This window comes from Elephas maximus, chromosome 9, assembly GCF_024166365.1.
Source record: "Elephas maximus indicus isolate mEleMax1 chromosome 9, mEleMax1 primary haplotype, whole genome shotgun sequence".
Classification (NCBI taxonomy): domain Eukaryota; kingdom Metazoa; phylum Chordata; class Mammalia; order Proboscidea; family Elephantidae; genus Elephas; species Elephas maximus.
In genome coordinates this window covers 25,523,967-25,541,177 of record NC_064827.1, presented here as the reverse complement: position 1 = coordinate 25,541,177, position 17,211 = coordinate 25,523,967, and the positions used below count along the sequence as shown (strand labels likewise).

Below are 17,211 nucleotides of genomic sequence, written 5' to 3'. Positions count from 1 at the left end.
AATTCTACCTCTGCATTGTGCTTAGTTGTTATTTCTAATTTTTCTTTCTTAGCTCGATGGAGTTTCTTTCGGAGATCAGCAGTAATATCCAAGTCTGATTCACTTTTAAGCATTTGTTTTACATCAGATGAAGCAATCTTCGATCTATAAAATGAGAACATAATAAAATATAATTCTTATTAAGTACATTTCAAAGTATTTCTGATATATCTAACTAGCAAGGCGGAAAAAGAACTAAAAACGTTAAGGGTAGCAGTTCTCCAGCAAAACAGCCTAACCAGATTGCCCTACAGGGGATGTCACAACACAAAGCCTCATATAAAGCTTCCAGTTGTCCTTTCTAGGCCCTTACTATTAAATATAAGGAGGCTTGTCGGCACAGTTGTTAAGCACTAGGTCGTTAACCAAAAGGTTGGCGTTTTGAACCCACCAGTCGCTTAATGGGAAAAAACTGCAGCAGTCTGCTTCTGTACTCAAGAATACAGCCTTGGAAACCCTATGGGGAAGTTCTACTCTGCCGTATAAGGTTGCTATGAGTCAGAATCAACAAGATAGCATTGGGTTTTACTACCAAATACAAGCACAGAGCAAAGGGATCACCAGACATTTAAGAAGCATAATATGAAAGACCAAAGCCAAAAATAATGAAACACAGGGAAGGAGACCTCGAAGACTAGACAGGGAGAAGATAACGTTTAAAAAAAAAAAAGAAGAAAACCACCATTAATATCCTTAAAACAAACAGGAGAAGATAATAACATCCATAAAAAAAACTGGATGCCATTAAAAAAATGAAATATTCAACACACCCCTGGAAACTACTGCTGAGACAATCTTTAAACCTTAAACCAAAAACATCCCCTCAAGCCTTCTTAAAACCAAACAATAATTTAGCTTAAGTAGTAAAAAAAAAAAATGTCTGCCTTGAGCATTATGCTCTTTTAAGAACTACCTATATGGGATCAAATTGACAACAGCAACTTGAAAGATTAGACAGGATTCTTAGGGGGCAGTAAATTTATGTTAAAGGAGGATAACAACTCACAAAAAGAGCAAGAGAATGATTGTACAACTTGAAGAATGTAATCATTATCACTAAATGGTACATATAAAAACTGATGAATTGGTATATGCTTTCCTGTATACTCGGCAACAACAAAAGAAAGTTTTTTAAAAAATGAAATATTCAGAGAACAAGAAAAATGAAAAAAAAACTATTGGAAACAAAAAATGAAAACTTAAATAAAGAAAAACCTCCCAGAAAGTAGAAAGACGAAAAACAGAAAATACAAAAAAACTAGATGCCTAAGGTCTAACAGCTAAATAGAGTTGCAGAATGAGAAAATAAAAATGTCTAATAAAAAATAGCCTTATTATTTTGCAAGCATTGTTCTAAAGCATTTTACTTATTTAATCTTAAAGCAATAACAAGTGTTGGTAAGGATGTGGAGAAAGCAGAACTCTCATACATTGGGGTGGGAAAGAAAAATGATCCACCCATTTTAAAATACAATTGGGAGTTCCTCAAAGATTTTAACATAAATTTACAGCAACGTGAGGCGGGGCCAAGATGACGGAATAGCCAGACGCTTCTGGTGATACCTCGTACAACAAAGATCCGAAAAGTCAAGTGAAACGATTATATTTATGAAAAGCTAGGAGCCCTGAATATCAAAGGCAAAATTAGAAAACGGTCTCTGCGGCAAGGGGAGAGAGAGGCAGTTCAGAAGCATAAAGGAGTTGCCAGACCTGAATCGCTGGGATCCCTCAGGCACCATTCCCGGGAATGGCTGTGGAGGGCCAGTAGTAGTGTTCAACCACAGTTCCCTCTGGGAGAAAGTGCCAGCTGCACAGCCTACTCACACCTCCAAAACCAGAAAAGAATGGCACTCTTGGCAAAAGCTAGGTACTTGCGTATATTTTACCGCACGTCCCACCCACAAGCCAGCTTCAGTGGCTGTTGATTTCCCTTGGCTTGAGATAGGCTCATTTGAACTCCCTGAGCCATGCTCCCAGCCTTGCAGAAGGAATAAATTCACAATTGGGGAAAGTATAACTTCCCAGCTCCACTAACCAGGGGGGCTCAGGACAGAAGCGGCTCCTGTCCAGGCATAAACAGCCCGTGGACTTTGAATACCTTTGCCCCCTTCATGGACCTGTGTGCACGTATTTCAGGAGAATAGGCCCTTGCTGGCAGACTACAACTGTTTGAGCTGTGCAGTGGCAAGGTGGATGTTTAATATTTTACACCACTTTGCCTGTTAAACAGGGTCCTCCCCTACCCACATCAGGGGCCTAAGGACTGGTGGCTCCATTCTGGTCACCCAGCCACCCACAACAGGAGTCCAAGGATAACCGGTACCTCCAACCCCTTACAACCAAAAGCATTGGGTGCCCATGGTCCATCTGCAGAACCCAGCCATCTGTACACTCTAGGGAACAGGGAGGAATTTTCCTCAGAGACACCTAGGGGACGGTTCTTAGCTCATGTCTTGTTCAGAGTGTGACCCCTTGCTGCAATCAGATACCGGTACGTACACCAAACACCCCTGTCCCTCTAAGACTATATGACAGAGACTGTATCACACACTTGATGACCAGCTACCTGGACACCTGAGCTGAAGACACACAAGAAAAGTGAATGAACTCATAAGCTCATATACCTGATAACAGCTCTAGCCACCTGGTGACAGGACGTCACAGCTCCAAAAGCAAAAATAATCAAGCTAGCTCACTACAGCAACTCACTTGAGCAAATCAAAACAAGAAGCTAGGACACAGTAAGCAAATATAAAATAAACTAATATGACAACTTATATATGACTGAAAAACAACAGTCAATATCAAACACATAAAGAAACTGACCATGATCACTTCAATAAGCTCTCAACACAGAGAATCAGGGGATCTTCTGGATGAAGGTGGCTTCCTGGAATTACCAGATGCAGAATTCAAAAGATTAATATACAGAACTTTTCAAGACATCAGAAAGGAGATCAGGCAACATGCAGAACAAGCCAAGGAACACAAAGATAAAACAGTTGAAATTAAAAAGGTTATTCAAGAACATGAGGAAAAACTTAATGAGCTGCAAGAATCAATAGAGACACAGCAATCAGAAATTCAGGAGATTAACAATAAAATTACAGAATTGGGCAACTCAATAGAAAGTCAGGGGAACAGAATCGAGCAAGTGGAAGGCAGAATTGATGACCTTGAAGATAAAGCACTTGGCACCAATATATTTAAAGAAAAATCACATAAAAGAATTAAAAAAAAAAAAAAACTTAAGAATCATTTGGGATTCTATCAAAAGAAATAACCTATGAGTGACTGGAGTGCCAGAGCAGGGTGGGTTACCATAAAATACAGACAGAATTGTTGGAGATTTGTTGGAATAGTGAAAGATGAGAAGATATCTATCTAAGATGCTCATCAAACTCCACATAAGGTAGATTTTAAAAGACAGTCACTAAGACATACTCTAATGAAACTTGCTAAAACCAAAGATACAGAGAGAATTTTAAGAGCACCTAGGGATAAAAAAAAAGTCACCTACAGAGTCAATAAGAATAACCTCAGACTACTCGGCAGAAACTATCCAGGCAAGAAGGCAATGGGATAACTTACATAAAGCATTGAATGAAAAAAATTGCCAACCAAGAATATATATCCAGCAAAACCGTCTCTCAAATATGAAAATTTAGACATTTCCATATAAACAGAAGTTTAGGGAATTCATAAACACCAAATGAAAACTACAAGAAATACTAAAGGGAGTTCTTTGGTTAAAAAATCAATAATATCAGGTATCAACCCAAGACTAGAACACTGGACAGAGCAATCACATGTTAACCCAAACAGGGAAACCACAAAAATAAGTCAATATAAAAAAATGCTCAAAACAGGGAAACAGCAATGTCATTATGTAAAAAAAGACAACATTAAAATAATAGAAAAGATAGAGACTAAGAAATGTAGTCACAGATTTTCCACATGGACAGGAAGACAAGGAGATATAAAAAAATAAAAGTTAGGTTTAAACTTAAAAATATAGGGGTAAATATTAAGGTAACCACAAAGGAGACTGACTATCCTACTCAACAAAATAAAATACAAGAAAAAAATACAGACTCAGCAGAAACAAAATCAAGAACGAATAATAGGAAAAGACAATACAAAAAGATAAACTACTCAGCACAAAAAATTATGCTGGAAAAAGAAACGGTCAACAACACACAAAAGAAGACATTAAAATGATAGCACTAAATTCATACCTATCCATAATTACCCTGAATGTAAATGGACTAAATGCACCAATAAAGAGACAGAGAGTGACAGAATGGATTAAAAAACACCATCCATCCATATGTTGCCAAGAAGAGACACCCCTTAGAGACACAAACAAAATAATACTCAAAAGATGGAAAAAATATATCAAGCAAATAACAATCAAAAAAGACCAGGAGTGGCAATATTAATTTCTGACAAAACAGACTTTGAAGTTAAAACCACCACAAAAGATGAGGAAGGACACTATATAATGATTAAAGGGACAATATACCAGGAGGATATAACGATATTAAATATGAACCCAATGACAGGGCTACGAGATACATAAAACAAACTCTAACGGCATTGAAAAGTGAGATAAACAGCTCCACAATAATAGTAGAAGACTTCAACACACCACTTTCAGTGAAGGACAGGGTATCCACAAAAAAGCTCAATAAAGACATGGAAGATCTAAATGCCGCAATCATCCAACTTGACCTTATAGACATATACAGAACAATCCACCCAACAGCAACCAAGTATACTTTCTTTTCTAGTGCACATGGAACATTCTCTAGAATAGACCACGTATCAGGTCATAAGGCAAGCCTCAGCAGAATCCAAAACATCGCAATATTACAAAGCATCTTCTCTGACCATAAGGCCAAAAAAGTAAGAATCAATAACAGAATAAGCAGGGAAGAGAAATCAAACACTTGGAAACTGAACAATACCCTCCTCAAAAAAGACTGGGTTATAGAAGACATTAAGGATGGAATAAGGAAATTCATAGAATCCAATGAGAATGAAAATACTTCCTATCAGAACCTTTGGGACACAACCAAAGCAGTGCTCAGAGGTCAATTCAATTTATATCAATGAACACACACATCCAAAAAGAAGAAAGGGCTAAAGAATTATCCCTACAACTTGAACAAATAGAAAGACAGCAACAAAAGAAACCTTCATGCGCTAGAAGAAAGGAAATAATAAAAATGACAGCAGAACTAAATGAAACAAAAAACAGAAAAACTGGCAGAGTTAACAAGACCAAAAGCTGGTCCTTTGAGAAAATTAACAAAATTGATAAACCATTGGCCAAATCAACAAAAGAAAAACAGGAGAGGAAGCAAATAACCCAAATAAGAAATGAGATGGGCGATATTACAACAGGCCCAACTGAAATTAAAAGAATCATATCACATTACTATGAAAAATTGTACTCCAACAAATTTGAAAACGTAGAAGAAATGGATGAATTCCTAGAAACACACTACTTACCTAAACTAACACAACAAACGAAGAACAACTAAATGGACCCATAACAAAAGAAGAGATTGAAAAGGTAATCAAAAAGCTCCCAACAACAAAAAACCTCACCCAGACGTCTTCACTGCAGGGTTCTACCAGACTTTCAGAGAAGAGTTAACACCACTAGTGTTAAAGATATTTCAGAACATAGAAAAGGACGGAACACTCCCAAACACATTCTATGAAGCCAGCATAACCCTGATACCAAAATCAGGTAAAGACACCACAAAAAAAAGAAAATTACAGACCTATATCTCTCATGAACTTAGATGCAAAAATCCTCAACAAAATTCTAGCCAATAGAATTTAACAACATTATCAAAAAAATACTTCACCATGACCAAGTGGGATTCATACCAGGGTATGCAGGGATGGTTCAACATTAGAAAAACAATTAATGTAACCCACTGTATAAATAAAACAAAAGACAAGAACCACATGATTTTATCAATCAATGCAGAAAAGACATCTGACAAAGTTCAACTTCCATTCATGATAAAAACTCTCAGCAAAATAGGAATAGAAAGAAAATTTCTCAAACATAATAAAGGGCATTATACAAAGCCAACAGCCAACATCATCCTAAATGGAGAGAGCCTGAAGGCATTTCCCTTGAGACCAGGAATCAGACAAGGATACCCTTTATCACCACTCTCATTCAACACTGTGCAGGAGGTCCTAGCCAGAGCAATTCGGCTAGATAAAGAAATAAAGGGCATCCAGATGGGTAAGGAAGAAATAAAAGTATCTCTATGTGCAGATGACATGATCTTATATGCAGAAAACCGTAAAGAATCCTTAAGAAAACTACTAAAACTAATAGTTCAGCACAGTATCAAGATATAAGATAAACATACAAAAATCGGTTGGATTCCTCTACACCAATAAAAAGAACATTGAGGAGGAAATCACCAAATCAATACCATTTACAGTAGCCCCCAAGAAGATAAAATACTTACGAATAAATCTTACCAGAGACATAAAAGACATATGCAAAGGAAACTATAGGACACTACTGCAAGAAACCAAAAAAGACCTACTTAAGTGGAAAAACATACCTTGCTCACGGATAGGAAGACTTAACATTGTAAAAATGTCTTTTCTACCAAAAGCCATCTATAGGTACAATGCAATTCCAACCCAAATTTCAATAACATTTTTTAATGACATGGAGAAACAAATCACTAACTTCATATGGAAAGAAAAGAGGCCCCAGATAAGTAAAGCATTAATGAAAAAGAAGAACAATGTGGGAGGCCTCACTCTGATTTTGGAACCTATTATACCACCACAGGAGCTAAAACAGCCTGGTACTGGTACAACAACAGATACATAGACCAATGGTACAGAATTGAGATTCCAGACATAAATTCATCCACATATGAGCAGCTGATATTTGACAAAGGCCCAAAGTCAGTTAAGTGGGGAAAAGACAGTCTCTTTAACAAATGGTGCTGGCATAACTGGATATCCATCTGCAAAAAAATGAAACAAGACCCATACCTCACACAGTGCACAAAAACTAACTCAAAATGAATCAAAGACCTAAACATAAAATCTGAAATGATAAACATCATGGAAGAAAAAATAGGGACGTTAGGAGCCCTAATACATGGCATAAACAGTATATAAAACATTAACAATGCAGAAGAGAAACCGGATAACTGGGAGCTCCTAAAAATCAAACACCTATGCTCATCCAAAGACTTCACCAAAAGAGTAAAAAGACTACCTACAGTCTGGGAAAAAGTTTTTAGCTATGATATTTCCGATCAGCAACTGATCTCTAAAATCTACATGTTACTGCAAAAACTCAACCACAGAAAGACAAACAACCCAATTTAAAAATGAGCAAAGGATATGAACAGACACTTCACTAAAGAAGACATTCAGGTAGCTAACAGATACATGAGGAAATGCTCACGATCATTAGCCATTAGAGAAATGCAAATCAAAACTAAAATGAGATTCCATCTCACTCCAACAAGGCAGGCATCAATCCAAAAAACACAAACTAATAAATGTTGGAGAGGTTGTGGAGAGATGGGAACACTTATACACTGCTGGTCAGAATGCAAAATGGTACAACCACTTTCGACATCGATTTGGTCCTTCCTTAAAAAGCCAGAAACAGAACTACCATAGAATCCAGCAATCCCATTCCTTGGTATATACCCTAGAAAAATAAGAGCCTTTTACACAAACAGATGTGTGCATGCCCATGTTTGTTGCAGCACTGTTTACAATAGCAAAAAGATGGGAGCAACCAAGGTGCCCATCAATGGATGAATGGATAAATAAATGGTGGGGTATTCACACAACGGAATATTACGGATCAATAAAGAACAATGATGATTCCGTGAAACATTTCATAACATGGAGGAATCTGGAAGGCATTATGCTGAGTGAAATTAGTCAGTTGCAAAAGGACAGATATTGTATAAGACCACCATTATAAGAACTCAAGAAACAGTTATACAAAGAAGAGAATATTCTTTGATGGTTATGAGATGGGGGAGGGAGGGAGGGAGGCAGATGGTTTTCACTAATTAGATAGTAGACAAGAACTACTTTAGGTGAAGAGAAAGACAATATACAATACAGGAGAGATCAGCAAAACTGTACTAAATCAAAAGCAAGGAAGTTTCCTGAATAAACTGAACACTTCAAAGGCCAGCGTAGTAAGGGCAGGGGTTTGGGGACCATGGTTTCAGGAGATATTTAAGTCAATCGGAATCATAAAATCTATTAAGAAAGCATTTTGCATCCCACTTTGGAGAGTGGCATCTGGGATCTTAAACTCTAGCAAGCAGCCATCTAGGATGCATCAATTGGTCTCAACCCACCTGAATCAAAGGAGAATGAAGAACACCAAAGACACAAGGTAATTATGAGCGCAAGAGGCAAAAAAAGCCACATAAAGCAGAGACTACATTAGCCTGAGACCAGAAGAACTAGATTGTAACTGGCTACAACCGAAGACTACCCTGACAGGGGACACAACAGAGAACCCCTGAAGGAGCAGGAGAGTAGTGGGATGCAGACCCCAAATTCTCATAAAAAGACCAGACTTAATGCTCTGACTGAAACTAGAAGGATCCGGGAGGTCATGGTCCCCAGACCTTCTGTTTGCACAAGACAGGAACCATTTCCAAAGACAACTTTTCAGACAAGGATTGGGCTGGACTATTAGATAGAAAATGATACTGGGGAGGAATGAGCTTCTTGGATCAACTAGACACGTGAGACTATGTTGGCATTTCCTGTCTGAAGGGGAGATGAGAGGGTAGAGTGGGTCAGAAGCTGTCCGAAGGGACAAGAAAAGAGAGAGTGGAGGAGAGGAGTGTGCTGTCTCGTTAGGGGGAGAGCAATTAGGGGTATACAGCAAGGTGTTTATAAATTTTTGTATGAGAGTCTGACTTGATTTGTAAACTTTCACTTAAAGCACAATAAAAATAAAAATTCACAGCAACGCTACTCCTAGTAATCTGCCCCAAAAAATGAAAACATAGTCCACACAAAAACTTACATGCAAATATTCATAGCATTTTTCATAATAGCCAAAAAGTACAAACTATCAAAATGTCTATTAACTGGTGAACTGGTAATCAAAATGCCCTATATCTATACAGTGTAATACTATTAGGCAATAAAAAGAAACAAAGTACCAATGCATGCTACGACATAATAAACCTCAGAAAAACACTCAGTGAAAGAAACACCATACAACAGACCACATATTGTATGATTCCATTGACGTGAATTGTTCAGAAAGGGCAAATCTATAGAAATAGAAAATAGATTAGTGGTAGACAACAGAGTTTAAATAAATTAATTTATTCAAATTCTACATTTCTAAAAAGTAATTTAGTCATTAAAAATTATGACATGTATATTGATGTGGTAAGAAGAGGTTCCCCTAAAATTGACAAAAGCAGGATACTAAATAATGCGACATATTACTCTAATTTTTAAAATTGTTTTTGTGAGGTGCTATCGAGTCAATTCCAACTCATAGTGACCCTGTGTACAACAGAACAAAACACTTCTTGGTCCTGTGTCATCCTCACAATCCTTGCTATGTTTGAGCCCACTGTTGCAGTCACTGTGTCAATCCACCTCACTGAGAGTATTTCTCTTTTTTGCTGACCCTCTATTTTACCAAGTATGATGTTGTTCTCCAGCTACTGATCCCTCCTGATAACATGTCCAAAGTATGTGAGACAAACTCTTGCCACCCTTGCTTCTAATGAGCATTCTGGCTGTACTTCTTCCAAGACAGATGTATTCGTGCTTCTGGCAGTCCATGTTATAATCAATATTCTTCACCAACACCGTAATTCAAAGGCATCAATTCTTCTTTGGTCTTCCTAATTCATTGTCCAGCCTTTACTTGCATATGTGGTGACTGAAAACACCATGGCTTGGGTCAGGCCCACCTTAGTCCTTAAAGTGACATCTTTGTTTTTTTTAACACTTTAAAGAGATCTGCTGTAGCAGATTTCCCAAGGTTGTCTGATTTCTTGGACTGCTGCTTTCATGGGAGTTGATTGTGGATCCAAGTAAAATGAAATCCTTGACAACTTCAACATTTTCTCCATTTATTTATTTATTTGCTTACTGGTCCAGTTTTGAGGATTTTTGTTTTCTTTATGTTGAGGTGTAATCCATAATGAGGGCAGTAAGTGCTTCAAATCCTCTTTACTTTCAGCAAGCAAAGTTGTGTCATCTGCATAGCGCAGGTTGTTAATGAGTCTTCCTCCATTCCTGATGTCCTGTTCTTCTTCATATAGTCCAGGTTCTTGGATTATTTGCTCAGCATACAGACTGAGTAAGTATGGTTAAAGGAGACAACCCTGATGCCCATCTTTTCTGACTTTAAACCATGCAGTATCCCCTTGTTCTGTTGGACGACAACCTCTTATTCTATGTACAGGTTCCTCATGAGCACGATTAAGTATCTGGAATTCCCATTCTTCGCAATGTTATCCATAATTTGTTATGATCCACAAATCCAATGCCTTTGCACAGTCAATAAAACACAGGTAAACATCTTCCTGGTATTCTCTGCTTTGACATCAGCAATGATATCCCTCCTTTATGCTCTTCTGAATCCAGCTTGAGTTTCTGGCACTTCCCTGTCTCTGTATTGCTGCAACTGTTTTTGAATGATCTTCAGCAAAATTTTACTTGCGTGTGATATTAACGACTTTGTTCGATAATTTCCACATTCTACTGGATCACCTTTCTCTCATACAAGTATGGATCTCTTCTAGTCGGTTGGCCAGGTAGCTGTCTTCCAAATTTCTTGGCATAGACGAGTGCTGCACTGTTTGCTGAAATATCTCAACTAGTATCCTATCAATTCCTGGAACCTTGTTTTTGGCCAACGCCTTCAGTGCAGCTTGGACCTCTTCCTTCAGTACCACCGATTCTTGATCATATGCCACCTCCTGAAATGTTGGAATGTCGACCAGTTCTTTTTGGTACAGTTACTCTGTATTCCTTCCATCTTCGTTTGATGCTTCCTGCGTCACTTAACATTTTTTCTGTGGAATCCTTCAATATTGTAAGTTGAGGCCTGAATTCTTTCTTCAGTTCTTTCAGCTTGAGAAATGCCAACCATGTTCTTCCCTTTTGGTTTTCTATCTGTAGGTCTTTGCACATGTCATTATTAACACCTTACTTTGTCTTTTCAAGCCACCTTCTGAAATCTTCTGTTCAGCTCTTTTACTTAAAATATATACTTATACAGTGATATTTCCATAAGAAAAAGCCTGGATAAATATATATCTAAATGTTATCTATAGTTAAGTGATAGGATTATAAGCTTTTGTTTTGCTCATTTGTATTTTTTGATTTTTCTAAAAACACATGTATTATTTGTATTTAAAAGAAAAAATATATATATATACACATATAGAATTGATGCCTTTGAATTTTTGTATTGGTAAAGAACACTGAATATACCATGAGCTGCCAGAAATACAAACAAATCTGTCTTAGAAGAAGTACAGCTAGAATGCTCCTTACAAGCAAGGATGGCAAGACTATGTCTCACGTATTTTGGACATGTTATCAGGAGGGACTCGTCCCTGGAGAAGACATCATGCTTCATAAAATAGAGGGTCAGTGAAAAAGAGGAAGACCCTAGACGAGATGGACTGACACAGTGGCTGCAACCATGGGCTCAAACACAGTAACAATTTTAAGAATGGTACAGGACCAGGTAGTATTTCTTTCTGTTGTACACAGGGTCACTATGAATCAGAACTGACTGGATGGCACCCAACAACAACACATACAGTATATGTCAGAGCAAGACAGAATCTTGAAGATTCTCTACTCAGCAGGTTTTGAACCATGTTCTTCAAGGTGATAGTGTAGGCCAAGCTGATGAGGCCTCCCTCTGCCCCTTTAAAAACTGAAAGAAAAGGCTTACGCACATTTAAGATGAAATTTCAGAAAGAAATAATTTATATTTTATTTATTTCTTCCCTACCTTGATCCAGAAAGAATTAAGGTAGCTTCAAAAGATACGTGGGAAAGGTTTATTTAGCAAACTCTATTTACAGGTGAAGTACATATTAGTCATGGTACTTGCCCACCCACAGATCCCTATTGAAAAGGCAGCCCCAATCAGTGCTTCTCAAACTATACAAAACCAAAAACCAAACCCACTGCTGTCGAGTCAATTCCAACTCGTTGCGACCCTATTTACCCTGACACGTTCATAAAATATAATAAAAGTGGGTTACTAAGAAATGAATTTAAAATATGAACTCGAATGCTTTGTTATTACATTAACAAACATAAAACAATTCTGTTACATGAATATAAAATCTCTAAACACTTACGTTTAATTTCTGTATTTATTTCTTTGTAAACTTTGAGATGCACTCTCCTAAATGATCCAGTTTTATATCATGGACTGCACCTACCGGAGGTGACTGAACCAAAGGTAGGCATCTCACCCAACAGCAAAAATAAATGGCGCAAAAAGATAAGCAATAGTAATTAGATGCTCCCTCTTGGAATGTAAACTGAGAGATGGCAAGTAAAAGACCAGTTAGCGAACTAAAAGAATGTTTAAACAGAAGCCATGAATTAGACTTGGAGGGGTGAGGAAAGAAGAGGGATAAAGAGCCACAGAGGTTATGGCAAGCCAAAGTAATAACCGCTGGAAATGTGAATAGGCAGCAATATGGGAAAGATTTAGAATGGCAGAAAAGAAAAAGCCAGGCTCTAGTGACAAAAGAAAGAACAGACACAGGGACTTTTGTACTCCAAGTTAACAAAGAAGCACAAAACATCCCACAAAGTCTCTAGATCCAGTTGCAATTCCGATGAGGCATTGTTCCTGCCCCAAAACCTAAAAAAAAACTGTTGCTGTCCAGTCAATTCTGACTCATCCAACCCCATAAGACAGAGTAGAACTAACTGCCCCATAGGGTTTCCAAGGAGTGCCTGATGGATTCCAACTGCCGGACCTTTTGGTTAGCAGCCAAGATCTTAACAACTGCACCACCAGGACTCCATTCCTGCCCCAGTCCCATTAAATTTCTACCTCTCTTACCATCCCATAATTCTTACAATCAGCCCCACCACCCACTTAGGTAAATCTGGAGGCTTACCTTTGGGTTTCACCAGTGGAATTACTTGAAGGACTTAAATTCATGATAAGTCGCCCAACTCTTTCAAAACACCTCTGTTTCTTAATGATATACTTTGTTATTGATGGTTAAAATTGTCCAAGATGCCTGTGTCTCACAGGTTAGAAGGACTGAAATCTGTTAAAATAGTGAACAATTAAACAGTGGTTATATATTTGAGTTCTAAGATTAAGAGTGATTTTCCTTTTGTTCCTTGTAACAATATGCAATAAATGAAAAAAAAAAAAAAACCCCAAACCTGTTGCGGTTGAGTCGATTCCAACGCATAGCAAATCCTACAGGACAGAGTAGAACTGCTCCACAGGGTTTCCAAGGAGCAGCTGGTGGATTCAAACAGCCAACCTTTTGGTTAACAGCCGAGCTCTTAACCACTATGCCACCAGGGCTCCAACAATATGTAATACCTAAATTTAAAAAGTGGTTTTATTTCTTCTAAAAAGGACTGGGGAAAAACAAAAATTTTTTTAGAAAAACATGTTCCTTCATGTAAGAACAGAAACCCTGGTGGCACAGTGGTTAAGCACTATGGCTGCTAACCAAAAGATTCGAATCCACCAGGCGCTCCCTGGAAACCCTATGGGGCAGTTCTACTCTGTTCTGTAGGGTCGCTATGAGTCGGAATCTACTTGATGGTAATGAGTTTGGTCTTGGGTTTTTCATGTAAGAACAAGAAAATGATTATTAAATTCTCTAAAGAAAAAAAGAAAAACATCACAAAAATAAACTGTTGTTGTTCGTTGCCATAGAGTCAATTCCGGCTCATGGAGACCCCAAGTGTGCAGAATAAAACCACCCCACAGGGTTTTCAAGGCTGTGACCTTTCAGAAGCAGATCATCAGGCCTGTTTTCCAAGGCACCACTGGCTGGGTTCGAACCGCCAACTTTTCAGCTAATAGTCAAGAGCTTAACTGTTTATACCACCCACAGACTCCTTCAAAAATAAAAGTGACAAAGTATTCTTAAACTTGAAAAAGCTATATGTAGTGCTAATCTCCAGGGCATAGAATTCAGTCTGAAAGAAAGCAAAGTACAGGGACATTAGGTCCTCAAAGCTATTTATGAGATATTTTTAACGTGATGTTGCAATCAAAGAAGCCAAAGTACCAAACAGAAGACCCTATGGTAACTCAAATTTTCTATGTGCCAAGGGATAGAAGAGGAAGAAATAAGGAAAAGAAGAATATCTGGCATTTACACTGGCAATCATCTGAACATTCTGAGTGGAAGTACCAGCCAGAAAGATAAGTCCACTTTCGATTTCAGAGCCAATAATGGTACAGTTTTCCTACCACCTAGTGAATCATCCAGAAAGTACTTGTTTCTCAGTGTGTCTGCACAGATCAGGGCAAAAGGGAAGGAGAGGGGATGAAAAGATAGAAACTTCTATTACTGAGCGCTTACTATACGCAGACACTAGGCATCACATACATGATCTCATTCAATCCTCCCAAAGACCTTATGAGATTATTGTACCTATTTCACAGATGAGAAAACAGAGGCTTGGAGAAGTTGAATAACTTGTGTAAAGATATTTAGTGACAGAGTCAGATTTCTAAAGTCCATCCTCTTTTCACAACACAGCACTGCCTTTGGAAACCCGGGTGGCATAGTGGTTAAGTGCTACAGCTGCTAACCAAAAGGTCGGCAGTTCAAATCCACCACGTGCTCCTTGGAAACCCTATGGGACAGTTCTACTGTGTCCTATAGGGTCACTGTGAGTCAGAATTGACTCGATGGCAAAGGGTTTGGTTTGGGTTTGGTGCTGCCTTCAATAATAACCACACTTGTGTTGGAGATGTGTATCAGCAGAGTTAACAGGTGCATTTGGCTCTTTCATTAAAAGAAGGCCAATAAAGAGCTGTGACACAGAATCACAGAATTTTTTTTTATATGCATATAATTAGATAGAACCAAGTCCATCCTTTTTATCTGGCAGCTAAAGAACCTACCGCCTAGAAAGGTTAGATGTGCAAAGCTCCTGGCTACTTCCTTCATCTTTCCTCCTCACAAGTTGCACTGCTTTTGCTTCCCCTGTATTTCATGGGAAACCAGTTCACTTCCTGCTCTAAGACTGACTGTTTTGCTGTTACTAGGCACCAACTATTAAATAAGTGACAAAACGGTGGGTTTTTTTCTCCAGCGTTATGAGAAGAGCTATAAAACATCCAAGTGGAAGGTATTTGAAAGAGTTGGCCCAATTTGAATAGCTTTTTCAAGTGAAGTTATGCAGCATATGTGAAATCCTCCTAAAGCAACAAACATGGATGTATCCAGGATAAATACCAAAATGGAACAGAGAACATTCAAGAACAGCTGTCCATTTCTGCAGAAAATTTACAGCCTCGGAAAAACGCACAGCAGACTTTGCTAAGTCTCTTAGAGTCCTGAAGAGCAAGGCAGTAAAAGCTGCAGAAGACACCAGATCAAACAAACAAAACAAAAAAAAAAGGACGAAAACGACGTGGTTTTGGCCTCGAGCGGCTCACTGATCCTCGGGAGAGAAAGAGCCTCGCAGCCTGTAGTTGTTAACCTTGAGAGCGCGAAGCCTGGGCCCCCTGGGTCCTGTCCTCTCGTTACAGCTCTAGGTGCTGCGGCCGCGGTCTCTGGCTAGGATGCTCAAGGAGATGTCCATCCAGGTGGGCGGAGAGGCCCAGCCCTGGGAGCTGGAGGCGTGTCCCCAAATGCAACAGGAACCGCTTCAGGGCAGCCCCAAACTAACTCGGGGTCCCCGTAACTCTCACCGCCGCCCCCAAGCCTGTGCCTCTCAGCACCTCCCCGCGCAAGTCGTTCACTTCAAAGCCCCCAGAGCCCGCTGTTACCTCAGCGGCCTCATGTGCTCCAGACCGCATATCCCAGACCCCGGGGGCAGCTTCGAGTCCCCGGGGTGGGAGGCTAGCCCGCGGGAAAAAGAGCAGAAACTGTTGGAACCCCACGGACTCTAGGACCCGGGGAAGGAGGGCAAGTAGCAAAGGACGACTGAAGGGGGCAAGCCCCAGGGAACTGAAGTTTACAACGGCCACTTCCGGAGGCTGGGAAGGCTCGGCTTCCCCCGCAGACTTTCGCAGACCTTCGCAGGCCTCCCAGCCCCGCCCCGGCCCACCCCTTTCCTCCCGCGGTCCGCAGCCCTCAGCTCCAGGATACGCACTCCGAGAATGCCGGGCTCCGATTGGAAGAGCGGGCCCGCGAGCCAGCGCGGCTTCGCCGAGGGGGGTCCGGCGCATGCGCCGTTGCTGGGGAGCGGCGCGCTCGCGGCCGCGCGCGTTCCCGTTCCAGGCGCTCCCCCGCCCCGCGCGAGAACGCCCCTGCCCCCGCTGCAGCTTCGTGCTTTCTGCGTGAGGGTGGGAGTCATCATCTCAGAATTCCCGGAAAGCAGACTGAAAATGCAGGTTTTCAGTACTTAACCCCTCTCCCCCGCTAATGAATAACAATCTGAGAGGTCGGATCCCAGATGCCGCGTTTTTAAACAATCTCCCCTACTGATCCTTAGGCCCAGAGCTGCCCCCCGATCCGCGGGCTGGTGCCAGGGCCCGGGGGAAATTCTCAGGGCTCCGCTTCTGCAGGTGTGTCAAGGAGCCCTGGTGGGGCAAGGTTAAACGCAGTTGGAACCCACCAGTGGCTCCGCGGGAGAAAGACCTGGCAATCTTCTCCCTTAAAGATCACAGCCTAGGAAACCCTATGGCTCTACTCTGTCACATGGGCTCGCTAAGAGAAATCGACTCCATGGCACTCAACCACAAACCTCTTTGCGCCTGCCCGGCGCTTCTTGTCCCTTCCCTTCCCCCATCGTATCCGATTTAGAACTGTAAATAGGCCTGGGGAACGCGCGCCTATCGGCGATGCCATTGCAGTGCTTTTTATTATAAATATTACGTAACGATGTACCTCGTGAAAAAGTCCCTGGAGTGTAATCTAAGAAAAGGCACTGCTTGGAATAGAACCTTGTGTGTATGTG

The 17,211-nt window shown here is 40.1% G+C and overlaps 1 protein-coding gene across 7 annotated transcripts in view; it reads right to left on the bottom strand.

Moving 5' to 3' along the window:
* Nucleotides 1-16,467, bottom strand: part of CCDC171 (coiled-coil domain containing 171) — a 419,844-nt gene extending 403,377 nt beyond the window's left edge. For 6 of the 7 annotated variants that reach the window (XR_007518562.1, XM_049894820.1, XM_049894825.1 and 3 more), the window contains exons 1-3: nucleotides 16,079-16,341; nucleotides 13,221-13,376; nucleotides 9-144 (exon numbers count right to left, since the gene is read on the bottom strand). Coding sequence is in view for 6 of the 7 variants with exons in the window: in XM_049894820.1 (XP_049750777.1) it covers nucleotides 9-144; nucleotides 13,221-13,264 (180 nt within the window). In the remaining variant the exon portion in view is untranslated. Of the gene's footprint in view, nucleotides 1-8; nucleotides 145-13,220; nucleotides 13,377-16,078; nucleotides 16,342-16,404 lie in introns of those variants that run through there. The other variant, XM_049894821.1, reaches the window with a different exon arrangement.
* Nucleotides 16,468-17,211: the final 744 nt, after the last annotated feature.